This window comes from Populus nigra, chromosome 9 (assembly GCF_951802175.1).
Source record: "Populus nigra chromosome 9, ddPopNigr1.1, whole genome shotgun sequence".
NCBI lineage: Eukaryota > Viridiplantae > Streptophyta > Magnoliopsida > Malpighiales > Salicaceae > Populus > Populus nigra.
In genome coordinates, this window is record NC_084860.1 from 4,272,888 (window position 1) to 4,300,297 (window position 27,410).

A 27,410-nucleotide genomic window follows, 5' to 3' on the forward strand; every position below is an offset into this window, starting at 1 on the left:
TTATTATTTCAAGTCAAATCATGGAAAAATTTTAATCGGGGTTTTATACTCTCCCATTTTTAAAGAGAATTTTATCCTTGAAATTTAAATCTTTTACCTGAATTTACAAACAATTCGGGATATTTTCTTTTCATTTTCGTCTCCTTTTCTCAAGCTTATTCCTCGATTTGTGAGCTCCTCTACAATACTTTTACCATAAGGATCTTCTTGTTTTTGAAGACCTTTTGACTTCGGTCTAATAACCTTATTGGCTTTAACTTTAACGGCAAATCTTCCTCGGTTTCTAATGAAACTTGAAACACATCATGAATCTTGACCAAGTGGGAGTGCAAAATCAATTTGTATGTTACAAGCCCAATTCCCTTCTTGATTTCATATGGTCCAATATATCTTGACACCATCTTCCTTTTCATCCCGAATCATAACATGTGTTTCCATAGAGAAACCTTTAAATACATTGTGTACCTCACTTTGAATTTAAGAGGCCTTCTCCTTTGATCTGCATAAATATTTTTCCTATCTTGTGCTACTTTTATTATATCCTTTATGATTCTCATTTTTTCTGAGGTAAGTTACACCAATTCAGGCCCAATCAATTTCCTATCTCCAACCCTCTCCCGGCACACGAGGGTTTGGCATTTTCATCCATATAAGGCTTCATATGGAGCCATCCTGATTGTAGATTGATAATTGTTATTATAATTAAATTCAACTAGTGGCAAGTACTCCTCCCAATTACCTTCAAACTCCAATATGCATGCCCTTAATAGATCTTTTAGGTTTTGGATTGTTCTTTTAGATTGTCCGTTAGTTTAGGGGTGAAAAGTAGTGTTTAGATTTAGGTTTGTTTCTAGAGCATGCTGGATACTTGGCCATAAACAAGAAGTGAATTCGGGGTCTTAATCCGAGACAATCAACTTTAGCACTCCATGCAATCTCACTACTTTGTTTACACACAACTTAGCTAAGTTGTCAACTGGGCTCGTCATCTTCATGTGTAAAAAGAGAGCATATTTAGTAAATTAGTCTATAATAACCTATATGACATCATTTCTCCTTTTTCCTTTAGGCAGACCAGACATAAAAGTTCATTGTGATATCTTACCACTTCTATTTTGGTATTAAAAGTGGTTGTAAAAGCCCTATCTGCTTCTGATGCTTCATTTTTGTTTGTTGACAAACACCATACTTGGACACATACTTTATTACTTTTTTTTTCCTTACTTGGCCAACAATAGTAATCTTTTAAGTTCATATACATCTTGGTGCTTCCCAGATATGCTATAAATTTGGATTCATGTGCTTATTTTAACACTTCATTCTTTAACATCTTGTCTTTTGCTAGATACATTCGCTTTCTCATGGTGATAATTCCATCATCTAGTATCCAAAAAGGATTCTAAACTCTTGATTCAACCATATTTCTTATTTTAGTTGCCTTAACATCTTCCCGTTAAGCCTCGAACAACTTATCTCAGAATTTGGACTACACTTTTAATTGAGCGATTAAGGAATCTTCAAGCTTGACTTCTATCTTGATGTTAATTTTCCTTAATTCTAGTAATTCTTTCTTATCCCAAACTTCTTGTTCATTCAATACTGTTTTGTATTTGCGACTAAGGGCATCAACTACCACATTTGCCCTTCCCAGGTGATACTAAATTTCATAGTCATAGTCCTTAATAAGCTTTAATCATCTTCTTTGTCGCATGTTTAAGTCCTTTTGGGTCATTAAATATCTTAAACTTTCATGGTTTATGAAAATTCAAACACAAGACCTATACAAATAGTGTTTCCAAACCTACAATGTTAATACCACTAAAGCCAATTCTAAATCATGTATTGGGTAGTTACCCTCATGAGCCTTCAATTGTCTTAGGGTATAAGCAATCACTTTGTCATGTTGCATTAATACATAACCTAGACCTTTTCTTGAAGCATCACTATAAACTACAAACCCTTTCATCTCTGAAGGTAATGTTAACGTCAGAGCGGTGTTAAACCTTTTTTTTATATATATGCTTTTAGAAGCTCTCTTCACAGTTTTTATTCCATTCTTACTTTATCACATTTTAAGTCAGTCGGGTCATCAGAATAATTATAATGAAAAATCCCTTAATGAATCTCTTGTAATATCCTGCTAACCCAAGAAAACTATAAATTTCAGTCATACTTGTGGGTCCCTCCCACTTTAATACTACCTCCATCTTCCTAGGATCCACCAGTACCCCTTCAACATATATGACAATGCCTAGAAAAATCACTTTATTCAGCCAAAATTCACATTTATTTAGGTTGGTATACAATCAATGCTCCCTAAAGGTTTGCAATACTTGTCTCAATTGTTTTTTATGCTCTAGGTATAATCTCAAATAAATCAAAATATTATCTATAAACACTACAACAAACTTATCCAAATAAGGTCAGAATACCTAGTTAATCAAATCCATAAACATCGTAGGAGCATTTGTAAGTTCAAATGGCATTACTAAGAACTCGTGATGTCTATAACGGGTTCTGAATGCAGTCATTGGCACATCTTATTCCTTGATCAAGAATTTAAAGTACCTATCCTCAAATCTATTTTTAAAAAGACCCTTGCCCTTTTTAGCTAGTCAAATAAGTCATCTATCTGTGGCAGTGAATACTTATTCTTCACTGTTACGTTGTTTAGCACCCTATAATCAATACAAAGTCTGAGGGTCCTATTTTTTTTCTTCATAAATAACACTGGAGATCCTCAGGGTGAGTTACTTGGACATATAAACCCTTTTATCCAACAATCCTTGTAGTATCTTCAAGTCAGCTAATTTAGTGGGCGCCATAAGCAAGATATTCTTCTTAGTCATCATAATCGAAATAATACTATTCAATATGACATTTTTATCCCCTCTAAACACCACCATTTTACCTTCCTGGTTCTAAAGGGTCACTATTTTCAAATTGCACCACACCCTAAACTTAGCCCATGTCTAACACCTCACGATCTACTAGACCGCATTATATCCTATAAAGATCATGCCCTATCTGACAGTAAACGAGTGGCATAATTTACTCACAAATATTTCGCCACCTAAATCTACTCTATAGTTTCTTCTACTGTACATAGCCACCTACATGCTATCTCAGCATCTAGTTCTCTTAAAAATAACTCGCACCCCAATTCTTGCATGCTCTTCACTACCCAAACAAGTGTAACCACACTATCCATCAGTGCTAGGGCAACTGACACTACTTACGCTACTTGTGCTATTGAGAGTGCTAGTACTAGTGTATGAGACATCGCCTCAATCAATACCCTCATAATCTAGGCTATAAATGTTAGATCAATAAATGATGCAGGGATTATTGTTGGTACTGTTGTTGCTAGAAGAGACACCTCTCTTGAATGAGGTGTTGCAAGTATACGAGAGACTGAATCCTCCAAGGAACTCTCTCTCTCTCTCTCTCTCTATGTATATATATGTGTGTGTGTGTGTGTGTGTGTGTGTGTGTGATGTTGTTGCTGGCACTGCTGTCACACTAGCCCTAGCCCATGTTGTATGTTTTTTCAATTTTGCACCTTGTACAGTAAGTGTAAATTCTGAGCTCATCATCCACCAACATTTATTCGGATTCATATTGATTTCTTAATTGTTGAATCAATGAATAAAATGTTTAGACAATCATCCATTAGTCCAAAGTGCTATCTAAAGTCTTGATTAAGTCTTAATATATGTATAAATCATCCCTCACGTTTATTTCAAATTCGAGCTGCACGTGTTTCTGCGTCATCACACCTTACATTACCAATAACCCTCTATCCCGGCCCCCAGTCTCTGGCTCCCTTCCGATGTGAATATGACTGTGCTGATAGTTATTGCCCTCGAAACTAATCTCTAACACTAGGGTTTGTTCTCTCTTCAAATATCATCTCTTGTAATCTTAGCACTGCTCTAAATTATTTCATCTTTTTAGACAGCCTATAATTTTATTCTTGAACCAGATAGAGCCTGTAATTTAATGAGCCCTAACCTACCAGTGGTCATGTTCAAGGGAGCTTAATAAAGTCCTCATCCACTCCATCAAAACACGACATTGAGGGCCCTCATCATTAACAAGTATTTTGTTCTCACATGGCTGAGCATATCTGTTGACTTTTGTTAGCCTTTGAAAGAAACTTGACCCATCGACCACCCACCAGCCACCTTTCACAGATAGCTAGGTAGCCCTGCCAATTTCCAAGCCAACCAAACCACACACTCGTATGTATATATATACAAGTTTTCCCAGAGAGCATACCTTCACAAAGCCCCCATGTTAAGTTGCCCCATGCCTTATCCATTCATCAAGGCCACATTTTTTATACGGTGGCACGACTTTTCAACCCAAAATTTGAATCTCTTATTGGGCCAGACTCAAATTTTCTCCCTGCAAACACCTAATATTATTAGCTTGGTGTGTTAATTTATTCCATAAACTTATTTAGTTTTGTTTTAATGACTTCCGTCGAATTGAATAGAGGGAGCACTAGGTTTTTTTTTACTTTTTTTTTTTAAATTGAAAAGTAGAGAACGAGCATAACCTAGGATTCAGTGGGCAATCTAATGAGAACAAGGTAACCTATGAAGCATGATTATTATTTATTATTTTTTATTATTGATATCTTATCAAAGTTTCAAGACAAAAAGATGGATTTAGCTTGGAGTGCAAGGGATCCTCCACATTTTGTCAAGAGAAACTGATGATGGTGATGATGATCGCTCATGCACCTTTATTTGTTCCTCTCTTTACTATTCTTTTGCGAGCTACGAACATATATAGCATGTAATAAAACTAAACTTTCGTAGAAAAAATTAACACACAATAAAGCAAAAGTTAAGTTTAAGATAATCATATTTTTATACCATTTAATTACCAATCTCGATATGAATAGCACATATTTAATCAAGATGTAAGTTTGATATATAATATGGGTTTGAGTCACGGGTTTTGAATTGGGGGTTGATTAAATTAATTTAGGTTGATTAGATTAATTTGAATTAACCTAGATTAATATTAAAATAATATTTTTTATATATATTTTTAATTGAAAAAATATCAATTTAGATAATTTTTTTAACAATACTTTTAAAATTAACTAAATTAGATCTTATTATGCTTAATTAAATCAACTAATAAAAGATTGATGTACTAAATTATCCAAGATTGATTAGATTAAGATATTAATTTAAAAGAAATTTTTAATCAATGAATTAAGTAGATATAAACACATCAAAACCATATAAAAACATTAATAATAATAATAATAATAATAATAATAATTTATAACTAATTTTTTTAAAAAAACTTTAAAATTACAGTTGATTCATAAATAAATTATTAGAATCGAGTTGAAAAATGAAAGTAGTGCTATCAAAGACGGTCTTATAAATTATCAGCCACCTCTTACTTTGTCTGTTTCACAACTGAACCAGTACCAGGTGGCTACTCTTCTTGGTTCTTCCAATCCCGGCGCTTCTCTCTCTCAAAGCTGTACACTTTTGGTTGGCTGTTTTTGTCTTAGTTTCTACTACAAACATTGTTCCTACTTATGGAATTTTTCTTTTATTAGTTTTTGACTCTTTAATTTCCTCAGGTACTGTCTTTTTTTCCTTTTCCTTTTCATTTTCAGGTGCAGTTCTTCCCCTTCTTTTTATGATCATTAAAGATCATAGCTTTTATGCTTGCTTCTGTCCAAGTTTCTTGATTTCAAGTGGGTTTCATTTACTGTTTCTTCTGCTGTTGTTCAACTCTGATTTGTGTGAATTTGGTTTGTGCCCTTATAGAATTACCTGATTCATGTTTTATGAGTTTTTTCTTCACTTTAATTCTCCTGAAGTGTACTGTTGGAAAATTCTTTTTAAAAAATTCTCTTGAAGTGTACTGTTGGAAATTTCTTCGTTTAACTGACTGGTTGCTTAAAATCTACAACTTGTTGGCATCAATTAATTGAGCAGTTCTCACTTTTAGATTTGCATGATGCTTGCTTTCAGACTTCAATTGTGAGGTTGACGATCATTTTTTTAATGGTTATATGCTTTAAAAGGCTGGAATTTACTTGTATTCTGCTACTACACTGCTAATAATTTTTAATTTTAGTAGAGTTCACTTGATACTTGATTGCTTGTTGATTTTTGGGGGTGATATGCCTCGTCAAGTTCTTTTAGGGAGGTTACATGTTGTTCTGACTTTGGATTGTTTCAAAATTTTACTTCAGGAGTTTAATTCGACTTTAAGTACTGTTGAAATCAGATCACTTGACAGCATTTTCAGAAAGATTCTTCCCATTTTTAAGCGAGTTTGAATGCTTTTAAAATGTCTTCTTAGGTTGTTCTTCGAGTCCATGGTGCCTGTTATTGAGAATTTTTTTTTTTTGGCTAATGATCACATAACATGGTATCAATGGACATTATTTTGTGGCGGTTCCCCTTTTTTTTGGCTTTATCAAATGATTGACTTCTTCATCATTTGATTTTAGTTCCCCTTGGAATTATCTTGGAGTACTTTAGGAAAAGTTTACTTCTGTTTTATGTTTCCATAGTCAATACTTAGGAAGCAACGCTTGTTAGTTGAATTCATCGGGGGCATTTACTCGAGCTTTATCATTGCTAAATATCACGAGCTTCAATATTTTGTATGTGATGACTAGAATCCGTGAATATGAATATTTATCTGGGATATAATCACATCTTTGAAATTGGAATTTGGGGTTTAGTTTATTCACTTACATTACGTTGTCTGGTAAATGACAGGTCAGAAAAGGCTTTTTCCACTCCAGTCATGGATACTAATTCACTTCTTAAGGATCAGAAAGAAAAACCAAGTCTTCTTGTTGAGGTAAATTCTGCAGCTTCAATTGTGTGATTCTTCTTCCTTAACAATGAAATTCCTGTTCTTCCAGTCTTGACTCTTGAAATTTTGTGGTTTAGGTTGCTAATTTAGAAAAACAGCTGTGGACACTAGTCCATACGAGAGGTCTTTTGTACTCCAGTGTTCAAGATTTGTATCGAAAAATATGCTCTAGTTATGAGAAATTAATTCTCAGTGATCACAGACTGGAGGAGCTTCAAGATACTGAATATTCTCTGTGGAAGCTTCACTATAGACATATTGATGAATTTCGTAAACGAATAAAGAAATTTTCTGCTAACAGGGAGACTATAATGTTTGTGACACCACAAAGTAAGTTGGCTACACAGAGAAGCAGTGATAACCATGTTGATGGATTTAAATCATTTCTGTCTGAAGCAACTGAATTTTATCAAAATCTTATCTTCAAAATCAAAAGATATTATGGTCTCCCAGAAGATTTTTCCTTCCATAGAAGCGGTGGCAATTATGCTTCCCCTGAGCCCAACAAAATGCAGAAACTACAATTTTTATGCCATCGCCTTTTAGTTTGTCTGGGGGATCTTGCTAGATACAGAGAACAATGTGAAAAATCTGACACGCAGAACCACAAGTGGTCAGTTGCAGTCGCTCATTACTTGGAAGCAACAATAATTTGGCCCGACAGTGGAAACCCCCAAAATCAGGTACTTTCACGCTACTTCCTTATTATGATATCAGCAGAGAAACTTATGAAAGGTCCTCAGTCATGAGAATGACTTTTATAACTTTGTATGCTTTTAAAACCTACTATCCTGGTTTCATATATATAGCACATAACCAAATATGTTCAATTTTCAGTTGGCAGTGTTGGCAACATATGTCGGTGATGAGTTCCTAGCTTTGTACCACTGCATAAGAAGTTTAGCTGTTAAAGATCCTTTCCCTGATGCATGGAATAACCTTATTTTACTGTTTGAAAGAGTAAGACTCCAGCTCATGTTCCAGCTCTCTTGTATAAATGCTATCACCAACAGATTGCTGTGCTGCCATTTTTTTTTCTGTGGCAGTTCTCAGTTGATTTTGTGGTTTTCCAGAACAGGTCATCTCATTTACATTACCTTTCTAGTGAGGCCTGCTTTGATTTCTTACGACCATCTGAAAGTAGCGTCTGGACTGGAGCACAATCCACTAATGATTTTTTGAATTGCAAGCCTCTGAAAGCTGAAGATGAAGGCTCAAGGGAGACACATTTATGGCCTCTAATCATTAGAACAATAAGTTTCTTCTTCATAAAATCCAGGTAATCCTTGAAGCACATTTTGTTTCTACCAAACGATTTTAGCGTTCCCTTCTAGATCTAATTATGCAATAATGTTTATGTTTTTTCTCAATTTCTGTTATACGTAGCATGTGCTATATAATGCCTTCTGGTTCCTACAGTAATTTTCACTACTCTGTTGGTAGAATGCTTGATACGTTAATTGGTATAGCATTCACTATCCAGGGTAGTCTCCTTGATAATTGTTGTATTATCATCTTTTCTGAAATTGAATGTTCATCTTGTGTTGAGCTTCTGAGATGTAATGATCTTTTAGTGGATTCTCAAAGTCATAAGGTGTAAGAATTTTTTTATCAAGCAATTACCATAAATTCTGTGCCAACAGAATAATGTTTATGTTTGGAATTTTGGCCGCAAAACTAAAACTGTTGTCCTTATTATATAGGACTATTAGCTGCAACATGATTGAGGAGGCATCCTTCTGAAATATGCTGTCACATTACTAATTCATGTTTTTATCATATGCATTGTGAAAGTACCACTTCCACAATGTCATACTGAGCTGAAATTTTGTTAGCTGCTTTTCAAAGTTTCTTACTCTCAACTCCTTACTAAACAAAAGATGGTTGTATACAGTACTAATTGCTTTTCAATTTGTGGCAGTTTTGAGGACTTTCCTTGTACTTTTGCATCTACTCTTAAAGAGCTGGATGTGTTGATGGCACTAGATGATGCAACGTTAAAAGCTGCAATGGAGTCATATCAGCATATGAATTCAGCCAGGAGTGGTCCTTTTAGAACCCTTCAATTTATCTCATTACTCATCTTTGTCATTGAGAATCTAATAAATATCCCAGATGAAAAGGATTCAAAGGATAAAACTGAAGTCCATCAAATTGCGTTAATACAAGCTGCAGTGGCTGCTTCATTCATTTTCATGGGACGTCTTACTGATAGATGTTTGAAGGCAGATTTGTTGGACTCTTGCCCACTTTTACCAGCTTTGCTTGTTTTTGTGGAGTGGTTAGCACGTATTCTTGATGAACTCGAAACACATGGATCTGATGATAAAAGTACAAGTTCTATGTCTTATTTCTTTGGAGTGTTTCTTGAACTTTTGAATCAGTTTGACATTAAAAGTGGTGAAGTCGAGCCTCCACACAGGATTGCTCTTTGGGAAGACTACGAGTTGAGAGGCTTTGCACCAGTAGCTCATTCACAGGTGCCATTAGATTTTACAAGTCATTGGGGACACAGAGACAGTTTTGAAACTGGAACTCGATACCGTGCAAATCGCATCATTGATGCTGCAATGAAGATTGCAGATAGAACAAACAATAGTCACAAGTGGATCTTCTATGATAAATCTGGAAGAAGATTTTCTGTTGCTGAATCAAATAAATTTCAAGACAGGAAAGAGTTGGAAAAGATGGGATCTGCTAGTACTGTTGTTCAAGAGAAAGATCCCAACCAGCAAATTTTACAATCAACAGAAAAAAGTGAGAAGGTAATCCTTGAGGAGAAACCAAGTAGCCCTGTTGTGAATGGAAAATCCATTTCATTAGAGGAGGAAGAAGTCATTCTCTTCAAGCCCCTCACAAGATACAATTCTGCACCACTTTATAGGTCTATCACCTCCAATGATCAAACACCTTTAGAAGACACTGGGGACCAGGTCGTGCCTGCTGATGAATGCTTGCGACGTGCTACGTCACTACTAATAGCACAAAACCAGGGGCAGGGTGATCCTTCAGCATTCCATTCTGACCTCACCAATTTCAGGTGCATCAAACCAGTGAAACAGCAGGAGCCTCCCCTAAAGGATACAGCAGACCACCTGGTTTCAGAAGCTCCTAACTCTCATGGGACTCCGTCTCTCAGCACCTCCATTTCTGCCGGGCCACCCTCACTCAATGCTTGGGTTCTCAATAGAGGTTTGAGCAATGAAAGGGTGAATGGTAAAGGTGACATGAGTAGACATAGCTTGGCACCTATTCAGGAAATGGCTTCAGCATCCATGAATGATCTCTCTATCAGTGAAACTGACTCTGTAATTAGTTCCACACATGAACATTTGACCCCACATTACTCTTCTCCTCCTTATTCAGCTCCAGTGCCGTCTGCCCCATTTCTTCCTGATGATGCTGTGTGGCTTAATGGCATCCAATCTACTTTCACTGACTACAATAGCTCGGGAACTATCAACAGAACTAATTCTAATTATTTTGACACATCTCAAGTGAGTGGCTATTCAAATTGGACTGGTTCTCATCAACCTCTTCATCACGGTCCTGGAATTCCAGGCTTCATGGATGCATACACACCAGTGCGTCGAATGACTTCTTCTGAATGGCTTCGTCAGTACAGGGAAAGTCAGAATCCTGAGCGCACCACTAGTCACTTATGGCCAGTACATTCTTACACCATTGGGAACACTGGAAACTTCCACGACATATCCAGGTCCGGTCTTTTTAATCAGTGGGCAACTCCTGTGGCTTCTAATCAATTGGTTTATGAAGGGAGCCCGCCAATGCTTCCAGGTTTCCCTCCTGTTCATGGAACTGATGATCAAAGGAACAAATTCTTTTATGGTTATCAAAGACCGAACCCTTATGGATGTGGTGGCGTGAATGAGCCAGAACCACTCTTGCAGTATCTCAAGGAGAAAGAATGGCTGCTCCAGCAGGATCCAACGTTCAGAGGTCCTACATATATGGGAAGTTGAAATTGTCATGCGAGATGGCTGATATGAGCGTTGCACATAGCTGCATACCTTCAATATGGGACTTCATTCAGCCTGTAATGATCCATAGGTGATAACTGTTCATTTGTTAGTTTTTAACATGTAATATGTGTTAATGTGTGTGTATATGTAACCATTCTTCCAGAAGAAGAGCTCAAGAAACTCCGTAGAAAAATTCTCATCTGTAGGATTATATTTATGGGAACTTCATTCAGCCTGTAATGATCCATAGGTGATAACTGTTCATTTGTTAGTTGTTAACATTTAATGTGTGTTAATGTGTGTGCATATGTAACCATTCTTCCAGAAGAAAGAGCTCAAGAAACTCTGTAGAAAAAATTCTGATCTGTAGGATTATATATGTAGTTCGTGAAAATTGACATGTTCTATCAGTTCGAGATTTTATCTGCCGTGTAATATGCTCTACTGCAGAGTAGAGAGAATGCTATGGAAGTTGTCTTCAGAATCCATTTCAAATATTAACCTGCATAGATTATATTGATCTGCTTTCATGCTATTTTTGTGACTTCAACATCAGAGAACAACCCGTCTAGAAAGCTCAATATGCGAGGCTAAACAACAATGTTAGCGGCTTGGCAAACGCTCTAAAAAATTTGAGGCGGCTTCGAAATAGGTCCCCATATTTTGATGTGGCTTTCACTTACATTCCCAGACTATCGATTTAAGCAGCATGCCCCAAATTAATAGTAGAGGAAACTTCAATAATACAAAGGTTTATGGGTTAGAAAGTTTAATTAATTTGCTAGATAGTTGGATATTAGTTCAGCTATTAATTGAAATAAAAGATTTTTAAAAAAAATTCTCCATTACCACATTGCTAAATACATTTTTATTTTAATCCATCTAATTTCAGTAATTTCAATGCTAAATAATAAAATAAAAAAAATACTAGATTAAAAAAAACAAAAGCATTGTTCTACCTCTTTTAATTTTTTGTTTAATTAAATTAAATTAAATTAAATTTAGTTTTAGTAATTCTTGGAGATGAAAACACACATCTGGCTGTTTTACATGCCCTTTTGTCCCTTCGAGGCACGATCATATCCCCAACAGTAAACGTAACTTGAATCTGCTCAATTCAGTAAATGGTCTTCAAATGGAAAACCAGCACTGATGAGCTTCTTTCCCTCATCCTCACCTAACTCAGGGCGATACCTTCGGTTGGGTTTTTAACTGTCCTTTTGCTTCTTGTGATGCGGGTTTGGGGACACGTTACTTTAAATTTTATTTTTTTTTTGGATTCAAAATTATTATTTTTTAATATTTTCAGATCATTTTAATGTATTAATCTTAAAAATAATTTTTTTAATATATTTCTAAATAAAAAATACTTTAAATCGCAACCATTACTACTATTAATAGCCTAATCACTACTAACTGATTTGGGATCTGACAAGGTTGAGGTCTAAGGTTGTTGAGTTAATAATAATCTCGGGTTAATTGAGATTAATTAAAAGTAATTTAATTTTGAATAAAATAAAAAAAAAGCTAAGATATCATTATTTTTAATAATTTTTTTAAAACACTTTTTAAAACTAACTCGATTAGGTCTCACTCGAGCTTACTCATTTCAACTAGTTTAAATTAATTTATTAGATTACTAAGATTTAATAAATTAATATTTAAAATGATTTTTTTTATTAAAACCCATCTATTAATAAATTAGAGTCTGTTTGAGAGTGTGGTTGCAGTTGTTTTTCAAAGAGCTTTTCACTCAGAAAAGTATCAAAATAATTCCAACGCATCAAAATGATCTAAAAACACAAAAAAGATATTAATTTGAAGTAAAAAAATATTAAAATTTTTTAATTTTTTTCAAAAGCTCTTTTGAAATGTAAAAACAAATAGAGACTAAGACTAGACTCCAGATTAGTGGATCACTGAATTATCACTGAATTTACCCATTGAGTGCTTAGATTTTAAGTAAAAAATAGGCAGAAAAAACCATTTGAAAACTATATACACACTTACCGTAAACTTGAAGGTCATGATTCCTTTGAATATATTTAGGGTTTGTTTGACAGTGTGATTACGGTTGCTTTTCAAATAGCTTTTCGTGTCAAAATGCATGCTAATGATGCTTTTTTATTTTTTAAAAATCATTTTTGACATCAGCACATCAAAATGATTTGAAAACATTAAAAACATATTAATTTGAAGTTAATAAAAAAATAAAAAATTTTCAAATTTTGTCAAAAACGCTTCTGAAACGCAGAAACAAACAGGCCCTTAGCATGTCTGTAGGACTTGAAGAGAAAAAAGAAAGGCATGCTTATAAGACAAGTGTGTCTCCCCTTTATTAACAACTTATAAATTAACCACCCTAATTAAATCCCATATGTGATTAATAGCCTAAATAAATTTACTTGTTTAATAAAAAGAATTCCATTTTTTTTCTGATGCATAACAGCAAATCAAAGACCACCACCACCGAGATCACGTTTTGGGATTCATGTTTGTTCTTGTCCTCGCAAATTTGTCTCATCCTTAGCTATGACATTATCTAGATATAAAGCCTTCCCAACCAAGTCAAGTTCAAAACAACAAGATGCGCACCGATTTGTGGCATGCATTATCAATTGTGTCTCGAACCGCAACAACTCTTTGACTCTCTCGTCTAAAAAAGCCACATAATACATAAGGAAAATATATATGAATCTATAATATATATATACACACATACAAGACATTTATTATATGTTGATAAAAAGAATTAATGTATACCAATTTATTATATCTCGTTGCATGACATGACGCTTGTATTATTGGGTTTTCCAAAACACATTTATGCAACGAAAACTGTAAAATTTAAATTTTTTTCAAGAGTTTTAAGGATTTTGTTAGATAAATATATAGTTATTTAGGGTTTATGTAAAAATTACATGAAAATCAGATGTTCTTTTTGACTTTGAATGTTTGTTTCAAGATAGAGTTGTCACAAACTACAAGTCGTTGAAGTTTCTAACATCTAATGGTAATTCACACGAACCACTAGTAAAAAATATCTTAAACACTTTTAGAAGAAAGAGATTGTTATACCTTAGAGTGCTAACTCTTTTCTTTTATGTTTTAGATATTTATATATTATACTCCACTTACTTCTTTTCATCATATAAAATAAGAGGCGTGACATTTTGTTTATAGAAAAAACCTAAAAAACTCTATAAATAACAAAATATCAATTGGCCACTTAAATAACATTACATATATTATTTTAGGCTAATTTTAAAAATTTATTCAATGAAGTTCTTACTTGATTGTTTCCAGATCTAGAATTATAATCCATGTATTAATTATATTCTAGTCCTTAATTTCTAAAATTTATTTACAATCAAGTCACACTTGATTAATCATCATATTTTAATTTTTGACAAATGATTCTTATGTGTGTGATTTATTAGGTTCACTAATAAGTTGGCCCAAATACAAATCACAATCCTAAAATAAAATAGGATTAAAGAAATTAATTTATTATCAATTTAACAATTGATTGATATATATTTGAAGATCAAGTACAATGTCTAGCAACCTGTTATTATCCCCTAAATATTAGAAAAGTCATAAGTGGTTTGACTTAACATTTTAGTGATCAGTTTCTTAGTGTAATTATTATCATTTTATCAACAATGTTCTGATTTATACATTATAACATGTATTGTGTCTACTCTGTTGAATCACATTTGTTCTCAATACTATAGTCATTGATTATTTGAATAGGATTTGAAACTTTTTTCAAATCTCATTCTATCTTGCGCAACCAACACTATTTGAGAATATATGAAATATTTTTTCAAATTCACATAGAATGACAAATCTTCTCTTGATTACTTAAATATCTTCATATAGTTCATATTATACCCAATATATATCCATTCATTTTCATTGATTAGAAAAACATGTAACAGAATCAAAAGATAACACTCTTTATATAAGATAACTTAGTGATCTCAAGTTAATGATCACTTATATAACAGTTATGTGAGTCTTTCCATAAACACATGCGATCTCTTCATATGAAATTCTCATGCGGGTCAGTTCAATGTACAAGTCATTTGATAAGCACTTACATATTAGTTCTAGGTATCTCTTATAACTCAGCTTATAAGAACAATTGTTTTGTTTCATTAAAAAAAGAACATGATATATATCAATCTCAATAACTTCAATTAATGTTTAATTTTAATAGAGCAATGACCAATAACATTTAGAAACAATATTTTAGTACAATAGAAATTCCATATTTATAACAACTTTATAATTTTTGTTGTAAAATATTTTTATCCTAAGAACTTTATTTTTACTCTAAATTCATTAATCAAATATTAAATTAATTAATAAAATATTTGATGAATATTAAATATAAATAAGTTTTTATTAATAAATTAAATATATATACATAAACAAAATTAATAACACATGTAACCAACCAACTGATTAACTTTAAGACACGTATAGTACCATGTACTACATGGCTTGAAATATGTCTCATACCGGTGTGATAAAGCATCTATCCATGTAGACATCAACTGCAATGGTGGGATGCTTCTCTTCAAAAATTCAATCTCTCCCCTCATGCAACTAGTTGATATAATCTAAAAAATTCAATCTCATAATTCGTATCAACATCAACCATGATATGTTCATAAAATCTAAAATGTCACATCACACAATCACAGCAATGCAACTCAACTATCACAAAATAGTGCACTTGGATCATTGATCTCCAAATGTCACAATACTAAATGCAAATTGGAGGAGCCGTTTGTATCACATCCTCCATGTCTACTTCCATATAGCTTATTAAAACAAGAAATCCATATACTATATTATAAACAATTTGATGTAAAAAATAATATTACAAAAATAAATAAAATGAATGTCATAACTTACACCTGATGAGACTGCTGCGCTTCTATTCTAACTCGTTGCGGTAGAATGACTGAATGCGGGTTGGATTTTCACAAAATCTTTTATGCTCACACCGATTGACAAAATGAATAACTTCAAAATTCTAGAGGGCCAAACTTTTGGATTGATGAGTAACAGTAATCTGCCAGATTGTCAAGGAAAGATGGATAAAATAGCTCTCAGGACAATTAAAGAATAAATTGGGCAAGAAACATGAAAGAAAAATGAATGAATCTTGTTCTTGTTGCTGCTATTTTGAACCATAATGATCTTGTACAGAATGTACACTGGAGGTACAAAAATAAAGGTTATTCAGGGGAAAAAAAATCACTAAAGCTTCTTCCGAACAACTCATTTCCACAGTTCTTCCATTGAGATCCCACGTTCACGAGCAACATCACTGAACTGCCTCATTTTTTGCACTGCAACAACTGTGGCTCTCGCATTATTGAGCGCATTCTTACTCCTATGTTGTTTTCCCAGCGCATTCTCAACACCTGCCATTTCGAGAACAATTCTCACAGCACCTCCAGCAATCACTCCAGTACCAGGTGAGGCAGGTCTGAGCATCACCTTTGCTGCCCCAAAATCTCCCTCATACCTGCCATTCAGTTGTTAAAAATGCTTAGTTACTAAATTAGCTAATTTGGAACTGTTTGCTCCGTTATATGAAAACCCAAATAAGTAAAATGCAAGGCATGCTATTGTGGGCAGGTTAAAAGAGGAGTATTCTTGTGAATTATGCATCTATCATGCTCCAATATCTTTATCATGCTCAGATCTCTACCAAAAAGGCCCGGGACACGGTCTAGTCTCATAGTCAACGAAGGTGTTTCTTTTCTTAACAATTGCACTATATTATCAATGCTAGATAAATGACAGCAAAACTCACACACACAAAAAACAGTTCATAGTAGAAGAGAAAATGGAAATCAATGCAGATGCATATCCAACCTATCGTCAGGGTGTATAACTTGATAATATATGAGCCAATCAACTTGAGATGATATACTATATTCATTTTGACCTTCTAGGAATACCCACATCCCATTTCAGAGCATATAACTTGAAAAAATATAGAGTCAATCAACTTCAGATGATTTATATTCATGTTTCACCTCCTAGGCAACTAGGTTCTACAACAAGATAGAAGTTCAGAAAACTCCCCAAAGACCTGCAGTTTTATTTTTCAGAAATAAAGTCTTAATTTGAAATTAAAAAAAAGAGAAAAAAAGCACAAAAGTTTCCAAAAATTCAAAAATGCCTAATTTGCACTGAGACACAAGGAATGATGAAAGCCAGTGCTTTGAGTAAATCAAATTAGACTTTCAAAAGCGATGTTGATGCCATAAGCTTCCTATAGGCACCCAATCTAAACATACATCAATTAACAGCTAGTCCTAACCTATATCCCAGATTAACGAATCGCCAAACCCTCCAAAGCAACTCCAAATCCTATATACTCACCCAAGGACATTTTCTGTCATAGAACATTACACTTACATGTTACAAAATAGTTAATAACCCTTGATTCTAACAGCTCCCATCTCCAAACAGCCAGAAAACACCTACAATTCTTGCAGCCTTAATTCTAACAGCTCTCATCTCCAAACTGCCAGAAAACACGTCTAATTCTTGCAGAAATTCTACGTATCAAGTCAGCCTTACTCGTACAGGAAGCTTTAATGACTTGTCACAGCCAACTTAACAATTCTTCATATATTTGGTTTTCCACATTCTATCTCAAATGCGATTATTCAAACTATCCATCTCCAAAATAGCTGCATGTTCTCGGTCAGACTTAGTTCTCCAATACAAAAAAGTTAAATTTCACAATCAGTCAGAGCCTAAAATCCTTAGAACCAACAAATCCAAAACTCACTTAAAACCAAAGAGTCAATGAAATTAACCGAAAAGCCAAGCCTTCACACTTAAACAAAAATAAAAAAGAACCAAATGCAACTATCACCAAATTACAATCCTTAGAATACAAAGCCAACATCCACATTATCTATAAACATAATAAACCACATGAAAATAACAAACCGATAAAAATATTAAAACTTTCAGGATAAGAGATATACCTATGAGGAAAAGTCAAGTACTTTGTCATAGGTACGGTAATAATATTTCTTCTAGCATTAAGAGCTGATTTTTGGACAGCAGCAACAACTCCCTTAGCTTTTCCAACTCCAACCCCAACTTGACCTTGTTTATCTCCAACAACAACAACAGCTCTAAAATGCAACTGTTTCCCTCCTTTAACAACCTTAGTAACTCTCCGAACTTGAACAACTCTCTCATCTAACCCATCCTTAATTTTCTCTCTTTGATTTTGAGCCCCACCCACTAGTTTTTTTAACCTTAGAATCCATTACATAAATATCTTTTCCTAAAAAACTAACTCCACTATATGCAGGACCATAAAGTTCCTCATAAGCCGCAGCTATTTCTTCTTCAGTTTCCATTGGACCTTCATCAAAGGAGGGTGGAGGAATGTAGTCTTCAGGTTGGGTTGGTGGGTCAAACACAATTTCTTCTTCTGGATTAACATTGTCAAAGAAGGAAGTGTCAATGTCACTTGAATTGGCTCTTGTGATTGTTGTTATAATTTTGGGGCGTGAAGAGAAGAGGTAGAGAAATGGGGATTTGGGTGAGAGAGAAAAGGAAAAAGGAAGAAGTTTGGTGGTGGGTTGAAGGAGGGAAAGGCGGGGAGTGGTGGTGGAGGTGGAGGGAGGAGAGAGTTACAGCGGTGGTGGACATTGGTGTGCGTGGAGGACCAAGGGGAGAAGGGAAGGAAGGCTTCTCCCAAAAGGAAGGATAAAGGGCAGATGATGTTGAGAATTGAGGAGGTGAAAGGAGTGTAAAATTAGGAGAAATACAACTCAGTCCCTCATTTATACTTGATAGAAATTGGTTATAAAAATAATAATAATGTGGATCATCATCACCGCTATAAGCCTATAAATCAGAAAATGAAGGATAAAAAATTACCTTGTATATAAATATAAATAGAGGTTGGCGTGTGTGCGTGTGTGCGTGTGTGTGTATTAAAAAAGACCCTCAGCTTGCTAACAAATGAGAAATTATTCCAATAGAAAAGGATTATTTACTTTTGAAACGCACGCTATTACAGAAAAAATCCTCAAACATACAAGGAATACAAATTTCTTCTCCTTTTCTTTTCTTGCTCTTCCTTTTCCTCGTCTAAAAAAAAACAAAGAAACTTCTAATATCCAATACCCTTGTTAAAAATGAATGTATCAGTATACTATCAACAACTGATTACTCAACCTTTTAGTTGCATCAACCATGCTTTGACAAACTGCTGTAACCCCATCTTCTTTTATGTCATGAATCTTGATAGCTGTTGTTAATAATATTCTAATGATCATAGCGAAAAATTGTAGCTATGGACATCAGGGAGCATACCAAGACCAGTATAGCAGTCATCTACGTCATGAGAATCATCTACCGCCTTCATTTTACCATTTGGCGGAGAAGTTTGCATAGCTGCAGATGCTGGTTGGGTATAGGTACTAATGTTGTTGAAAGGATTGTTGTTAAGTTCTAGTTCGTTTGTATATGAACAAGAAAAGTCCATAGGCACAGCTCCAAGGCTGTTAGCTTCTTCTTGTTCTTTATTCTCAAGTTGTTCTGTCAGTAATGCTAAAGATGTATATTCTTCATCCCCATCTTGCCACATATGTTCTGTCAGGTGGTTACAGTTGTGGCTCTTAGGGTGTGTTGTTTGAGCTAGGGCTGATTCTGGTCTCTGCACCTTTGTGATGGAGAAATACTGCTTCCTCGCACGACAAAAGACATCAAAAAGTTATTCATGGCTTTGCATTTACTGAACATTTATTCAAAAAATAATCAGGCAACATTAACATATATAACACTTCACTCAATTAAACACAATCTAAATCTAGAGATTGCTCGAGGCAGATCCTTGTCTTGACTGCCTCATCTGGGTTATCCTGTTAACCTACTAGTGCATGTAAGGCCCTGGACGGCAAAACGGGCCAGTCCTGGACCGGAGCGCTGCCTTTAGCGAGCCCCATCTAAAAGACTGCAATTTTCGCACTAAAAAGTTTGTGTTTCAAATCTTTTTTCTGTGATTATACGATACACTTATGTGTTTTTCTTTTAGATGATAAAAAAGGCATTCTTTGTAATGTGATGTAATGCCATGCCCTACGTGTTCAGCAAAGGTCCTGTCGAACTAGCTAGAAGGACCGTTTCCTCCTCGGCCCCACAAGATAGCACTTGGGCCACACAGGTGAGTGTCCAAGTTGTATATGGTAATGCAGTTCTATTACCAGCACATCATCAGTTAAGTTTTGTCATTTTCAGCACCATTAGTGTGTCTTTATCCCTTCATATCCTTCCAAAGGATGTGTCAGCGTCATTGAAAAAGTCAAGGGCAGCGTTGTCACATAGCTAAACAAACTTGTGCGCGTTAGAAAATTCAAATCCCACTTTTAATTTTTGGACATAATCTAAATTACCAGTGTCATTGCAGTAATTAGGTAGATAAACTCACGAGATTCTTGCTCTCATCCTCGTAAAGTGTAAGGGAATCTCCAGTCTCCAGCCCATGTCGCTTAACGAATTCTCCTGTGGAATGCAAATTAAAGAGATTTGAGTATTAGAATGAAATAGATACAAAATAAAAACTTGGACTAAACCAGAAAGAACTGAAATTAGCTGTGAGTTTACCTGTATTTTCAAGAACATACATCCTGCTTTTGTTGTTAGTCCAGAACCTACGTTACCAACAGACAAGAACTTGTCCTCAATGGGAAACAGAACTCAGAATCGCAGTTTAAAGGAAAGAAGGAGAAGAACGATGGAGTATCAAAATGCTCACTTTAACTTTAAACCCCACTCTTGGTTAGAGTATATATCTCTGAGCACAAGTAGGATTCCTTCTTTATCATGTAGAGGAGGAAGATTTTCCTCAACCTCTCTCTGGATTGACATGCAAGAAGAAATTTAAATATTAGAGGTTACCATTTCTGTAAGAAACACAGGAAAATGAAAAAGAAAGGATAATTTCAATCTTTAACATTTCTTGTTTCTGTGCTCAAATCGAGAAGTCAGGAGGGGATTAGTTATTGGGCAGTCTTAAATCACATTCATGTAGCAGTGTTCATTGACAGCAAGTCAAACATGGGTAATGGTTGGCTATTTTGCCTCGTTTTCTGTCATTTTAGAAGAAAAGAAATGATGAAAGAAAGGAACAGAAATCAAAGCAACCAAAAAAATATGCATACAATCACAAGGGACTAAAAATAACATCATTCATATCAAGAGAACCATACCTTTGGAAGGACAATTCTCCCAAGAGACCCAACATCACTATTCTTCAAGTCCTTCCTAAGCAACGCTTTCAGTTTCTGCGCCGCCCAAACAAGAAAAATTCTTAAAGGACTCAAAAAAGGTTACAGATAAAGGCAAAACGCATGAGTAAGCAAAATACATGATTTGACAAGAACTCACCTTGTTATCTGGTGTTAAGAACTCGAAAAGATCTTTGCTAGTGTTGGTCCTGCTGTTTTGGCCATCAGTACCAGCACCATGCAAAGCCAATCTACTTGCATCCGTTATTCGAGTCGAACTAGCTCCAGAAGAAGCTCTACCAAGCCTTCTTTGGCGTGCAAGTTTTCTCATGCACCTTGCCACCTTGGTCTTGTATGCATCTAGAGCTCTCCTTTCTTGCTCTAATTGCAACGCATTAGGCTGCAAAATGCACGATCTTTGCATTTCAATTGCATTTTGGCCAACCATGACAGGATAGAAAGGATCTGCAGCTGGTGTATACTGGCTACGCTGGTCTAGAGAATCTGTGAATGGAAATTGCGTAGTTTCACAAGGCGGTGTCGTATAGTACTGTGGTGCAAAATAGTTTGACTGAGTTAATGAGCTTGAAGGTGTTGAAGGGTAGCTCAATGGTCCATCTATAGAGGAGAACTGGGAATTCTGAGGACAACCCATCATTACTGAGCTAGCATTTGTGGTAGTGGTGGTGTTGCCTGAGTTGTTTGATAAAGTGGGAAAAACGTTCTCCATATTATCAAAATGGGCAGAGGAGTGAATGATGAGTCTTCGGAGCTGTGCAAGTAATCAGAGAGAATCCTGTGTTTGTGTGGGTGTGTGTGTTTAAGTAGGTGTTTTGATTTCTAGTGAAGGTAAAATTGGTTAGAAAGGGTTATGGAGAGTGCAAGGTGCTGCCAGTCGAAACAGCCCAGGTGTTAAAGAGCAAGATAAACGCGTCAAGAAACGCAGTGGGGTTGGATAGTAGAGATAGGGATGAAAGGCCATGAAGAAAGAATAGGGGTCTGAAAGGAGAGTGCCAATTGCGTGAAGAGGGTGACAAGTGGCCGGAGGATGCTGGTTTTGGGATACCCAACTGACCAGTGAGGAACTTGAGACAGAGAGGCATAGGTTTGAAACTTGGCGCCAGCTTTGGTTTAAATATGGCTGCCCATGGCCAAACCTTGCACAGAAAACCATTCTATAATGGCTAAACCAATGCATTGATGACCAAATGCCAACAGTCAACGCCCTCCCTCTCTAGATGCCATCTTTGCCAGTCTCTTTCCCTCCACAGCACACTCTAACGCCAGTGTGCCTAGAGTTATGTGGTTAGTGAGAGTGTTCAGTAGTAGGAAAAGGTAAAGCCTAGAGCCTGAAGCCCACTATGGTAATTCCATGATTGTCTATTCTCATGCACAGAGATTCTAGTGCCTCCCATAATTATAAAGAAATTGACTGGAAAGACGAGTTACTTCCAGTCTGTTTCCATCTCTCGGAAAGCACCAACTCGGCATCTTCTGCTCTTTTGGCAATTTCTCTCTGTTAGCTTTGTTTTATTTAGCTCAAACATTCACTGCTAAGTACTATTCTAGTCAGTTATAGTAAATATTATATTCCAAATTTTTATAACTAATTAAGGGGTTATGTAATGTTTGGAATGTGAGTAAAAGAGGGTAATAATGTTTGGAATGTGAGTAAAATTGAGAGGTGAAAACTGAAATTGCAATTTGTTTGTCATGGTTTTCAGCCACTCCCTTGGCATCATCAAGTTGGTCAAGGACTCAGGACCAAGTGCATCCTGCATCAAGTGAAAGTGTACTTATGAGCTTAGATTTAGACAAGCAGAAAACATGTAGTCGATATAGTGATCGAGTGATCGAGTGACTAATGTGAGCACCACTCTCTTTAAAATGGCGACAAGGCCATGCCATATAAGATATTAAAAGAAAGTTTGATCAGTCACTAAAACTTTAAATTAGTCAGCCAAGATTTAATAAAATGGCGATGAGGCAGTGATCGTACAAGTGAATTATTACTAAAATTCTTCTAATAAAAGTCTGAAGTCCTCTTAAATGATAGGCAAATCATCCCAAAGCAGCAATCATTATTATAACCAAACCATGAAAAAGAAAGTAGTACTACTCATATTTGCACACAGGCACACGCGCATGCAGAAAATAAGAAACAAAGACATGCCGAGATATATTTGATTTGTCTCTTGAGACATCTACAAAAAATGTACCATATGAAAATCATAAAACAGACTATTCTTTCAGAATCAGTGGTCAAATATGCCAAAAGAGTTGATATGAGGTGCCACAGAAATTGGACAAACAGGAATAAATTGGGGGCCGCATATCAATTTGAGTGCATAGGAGTTAAAATGATTTGAACAGTAAGGGCATAAAAGTGCAAGATGTGGATTATATTTGTCAAAATAAAATTTTCTTGATCAGATCTCTTTGCAGGTCATTGAGCATTAACATTACTAGGCTATGCTATGTCCTAAAAGAGTCACCTTGGTTGAGTTTGCTGTCAGCTCCTTCATGGTTGTCAACAGTTGAGAATGTCCACTGCTTAAAGTTGCTTCTATTTGCAGGCTGCATTAGATATAAACAAGACAATCAATCCTCTTATCAATATCAATGTGACAACCTATGATTGCATTCCACTATGCAAAAGAAACCAGGTGCTTAGGTGCCCCCATGTTTCTTGAAGATCACCTTTCATGTCATTTTCATGGAATTAAAGTTCATGCAAATATATTGATTTCTAATGTGCCAAAAAAAGATTTAAAATAGAAAGATCTATTACCACATGAAAATCTCACTGCCATTTGAGTTATCTATTTTTTTGGGATTCCATGCATCCCTCTGATTCCAACAAATAAAAGCAGTAACTAACATCATTAGGGAATTCTTTTTATTTTTTATTTTTTATTTTTGTAAAACTCAGCAGCCTCATGTAATAAAGGCGCTATTTACCCCAGATTCAGCATTACACACTGTAAAAGTAGCAAAAGTTATGCATTGAAACTCTTTTCTGATTCTGCTATTGCAAATGGAACACAGAAAGTTGTTTGTATAAGTTGCCATGCATTGAAGCAGAGGAAACCACCAATTATAAACAGAAACTGATATAGACACAAGGTTAAACATTGTTTCCCATGTATGCATGTAATGGTAGACCAAAGTTTTCCTTTTATACTGCTAAAGACGGAAAATCTCCAATTTTAAGCCAAAATGATACATGAATTTGTGTAAACAAGGCATATTTCTTAACTTTTGTTGACAACTGTAAATCATAATCACATATTTTAGAACTCCCATGGTTGCTTTAAGAAGTAATATTGAAATTAAAGTCACTATCATTACTTTCCAAGTTTGTCAAAAGGCAATGAATAAGTTTTTTTTCTAAAAAAAAAAACTTTGCACCTAAAACCGTATCCTGCTTCAACTAAAAAACATATCTTCTGCTGGGAGAAAATATTTAGGCCTCCTACCATCTTCATTCATGCCATTATTTTCCCAAAGTTTCCAATCAGACCCTTCACCTTGCATAGCCATGCTTGAATTACATGTAGAAAGAAAAAGAAGAGCAAGTTTGACAAGGATGCCTAAAAAGTAATATCAGTGTCTGAACTCACCATAGAGATTTATTGTCTTAGGTGAAATCAGGAATACTATCTACGTATTAAAATGTTTTAACCATATAAAAGCAATCCAACATGAAAAAAAAGAAAAAAAAAAGAGATTAGCTGAAGATTCAAATAACAGGAAAGAAAATGGAACAAAATTTCTTCATGAAATCTACTTAATAGAGATATGAAGGACACATTAAGCACTTGATGGACATTATGATCGCATCTTTATTTGCACTATAATAATGATAAAGCAATTTAATTGGAACGATCTTTGCATGCATGAAGCATAATGCAGAACTAGAGCATTTGACTTACAGAGCAACTTCAGCAAGACTCTGGAAACTATAGCAAGGAAAACTCTCCATGTCAGCAAATGAAAAAAACATTCATCGCCATTATGAATCTAATAGTTTCTTAAATTGAAAACTTCAAGAATTTTGTAAGCAGAAAAGGAAGTCTAGCAATAACAAAAGTGAAGAAAGGAAAGATGGATGGATATATTTGCAAAGAGACTGTGGGCAACCAGTGTTTATATAGAGTGTAGAAGAGAGCCTGCATGCAACTGCAAAAGTATTGATCCAACACCTGCGTGTTGCCGTGTCAATAGCTGCAACAGTCGAGAAGTTACTGCTAAACACGTCGAATAATGGCCAAAACAGCATGCTCTAAACGACAATTTAAAAGAGATGGAATGAATTTATTATTCACGTCCGCAACTTTATTCACATTTCCATTCAAAATCAGTAAATAGCTTCAAAAACATGCAGATGGGCAAGAACATCAAGGAATCAGAAATCCAACAAAGCCCACTCGCAGTTTGTCTTCATCGTTGAGGTTGAATAAACCTCTAGGAAGATATAGCATGAGAAATGGAGGGAGAAATCAATGATCAGAAAAATTATTTAACAAATATAATTTCGTGCAAGAGTTCTGCATACTCTAAGACTGCATTGGGGTGTGTATAGCATCAAAAATGTAACCGTATAATAGTTCTAGATATGCTAGAAGTGGAAAGGAGCATTAGTGAACTTAACAGATAGCAAGAGGTCTGGAAATGCTAATAGGAAGCATTAAAAGCATAATTGGATGGACAATAAAGAATGCATGTAGTAGATCAGCATATTCATCTTCTTAGAGAAAATTTCTCAACATTTAAGTTTTCAATTTCCTATAACATTCAAGACCAGCATAATTAGAATATTAATTGACAGAGTATCCTTGAACTTTAATTTCATCAGCACATCAATAGAATTTCCAGATTAGATTCAGAAAGCTCCTTTTAAAGTCTCCATTGATTATTCAGAACTTTGGCTTTAAAAGTTGTACTTTGCATCTTTAATAGGCTAGTCAGACTAATAGGGCCTCTTTTTCATTGCAAGGCCAAAATACTGGTTATATATTATCACAAAACAAACTCAAACAAAAATCTTTCAATGGCTCAAAAGAAACAATCAGGTTAGTTTGGGCTACAAGAAACTTCCACATACCCCATTAACTGATAGAGCAATATGAATAAAGAGTTCCATTCCAAAAGGGTCTTCATTTTCAACACTTCTCTTCATTGTAGGCTATTTGGATCACATCTACAATAGTGTGAAGCACTCCATTTAAATTCAAGAAGTTTTCATCTTCTTATCCGACAACAAATTAGACAGCCTAGATTCAATTCTTTCTTTCGGCACTCTTTTGCACCCAACTAAGAAGCTACAACTGAACTTGTTGCTTCAGCTAGCAAAAACAAAGTCTCAACAGTTCCAGCTCATCTTAAAGTATAGATACTCCTTTAAGTTTTGCACCCCTTAAGGATTTCATTTGTCAGCCATCAATAGAACAAGAACCAACTACCCTAACTTAACAGCAATAACAAGTTAATTGAAATGATTCCTTACAAGATTTTCCAGGGCATTCAACAAACTAATTACTAAGGCATTAAAGATTTACGTAAGAACTAACATTAAAGGAAAAACTCATGAACTCCTCCCCCTTTCACGGCAACAAATAAGTCCCAACAAAATAATGCATATCAACTGCTTGTAGATTTGCCTGAAAGCAGAATAATCTGGACCCCAATTACAGGTGAAATAAGAGTTTGTTAATGAATACTTGTGCAATGCAATAACTTCAAGGAAAACAGCTACCTAGACTATCAGTAGAGACAGTCCATAGCATTCCCCTGACTCCATAAATATGGATATCTTTTCTTAATTTCATCCATGGATGAATTATGTGATTGACTGAGTTACTTAATAATTTTTCCTAGAACCCACCAAGATTAAGAAGCCAAACTCGGATTTGGCTTGAACTTTGACCAAAATAAAGGCAAAGTGTTGCTGGACTCCACTCAAATTGTATATGACCCATTTTAATATATGCCTAATACAATTGAGACTTTCATTTTGTGAAATTGTTTGATCACACGATGCCAGATAGCTTCATGGAAAGAATGTACAAAAATAAAAACCAATAAAACCCAAATTAAATAAAAAGAAAAAAAAATAACAGAGATAAAAAAGTGAAAGGGACTGCAGAGGAGAAATTGTGATAGCGAGTGGTACCTGAAATTGGTGATGGAAAAAAGTGTTGTTGCAAAGCATGCATGTGTCAGTCTCCCTAGTAAAATTGCTGTAACGGTCGTGGAATTT

At 35.0% G+C, this 27,410-nt stretch overlaps 2 protein-coding genes and 1 pseudogene across 4 annotated transcripts; 1 reads left to right on the plus strand and 2 right to left on the minus strand.

Annotated features, from left to right (window-relative positions):
• The first annotated feature begins 5,439 nt into the window (after positions 1-5,439).
• On the plus strand, positions 5,440-11,263 carry LOC133702529 (nonsense-mediated mRNA decay factor SMG7-like). 3 transcript variants are annotated; one of them, XM_062126827.1, is made up of 6 exons: positions 5,440-5,653; positions 6,774-6,858; positions 6,951-7,556; positions 7,711-7,833; positions 7,947-8,152; positions 8,795-11,263. In XM_062126827.1, exons 2-6 carry the CDS (start codon positions 6,802-6,804, stop codon positions 10,854-10,856), a joined length of 3,054 nt encoding a protein of 1,017 aa, XP_061982811.1. In that variant the 5' UTR covers positions 5,440-5,653; positions 6,774-6,801; the 3' UTR covers positions 10,857-11,263. The 3 variants fall into 3 exon arrangements, with proteins under 3 accessions (XP_061982811.1, XP_061982812.1, XP_061982810.1); XM_062126828.1 differs by having other exon boundaries at positions 5,445-5,617; XM_062126826.1 differs by lacking the exon at positions 5,440-5,653 and having other exon boundaries at positions 5,671-6,858.
• A 4,765-nt stretch (positions 11,264-16,028) lies between these two features.
• Positions 16,029-18,684, minus strand: LOC133703345 (small ribosomal subunit protein uS5c-like; annotated as a pseudogene).
• Positions 18,685-18,874: 190 nt separating this feature from the next.
• LOC133703385 (B3 domain-containing transcription factor LEC2-like) lies at positions 18,875-27,311 on the minus strand. Its single transcript, XM_062127865.1, has 8 exons — positions 25,084-27,311; positions 23,644-23,725; positions 21,309-22,923; positions 21,131-21,205; positions 20,677-20,777; positions 20,526-20,572; positions 20,350-20,423; positions 18,875-19,602 (listed from the first exon to the last, which is right to left on the minus strand). The coding sequence occupies exons 3-8, from the start codon at positions 21,876-21,878 to the stop codon at positions 19,195-19,197; spliced, it is 1,275 nt and encodes a 424-aa protein (XP_061983849.1). The 5' UTR covers positions 21,879-22,923; positions 23,644-23,725; positions 25,084-27,311; the 3' UTR covers positions 18,875-19,194.
• Positions 27,312-27,410: the final 99 nt, after the last annotated feature.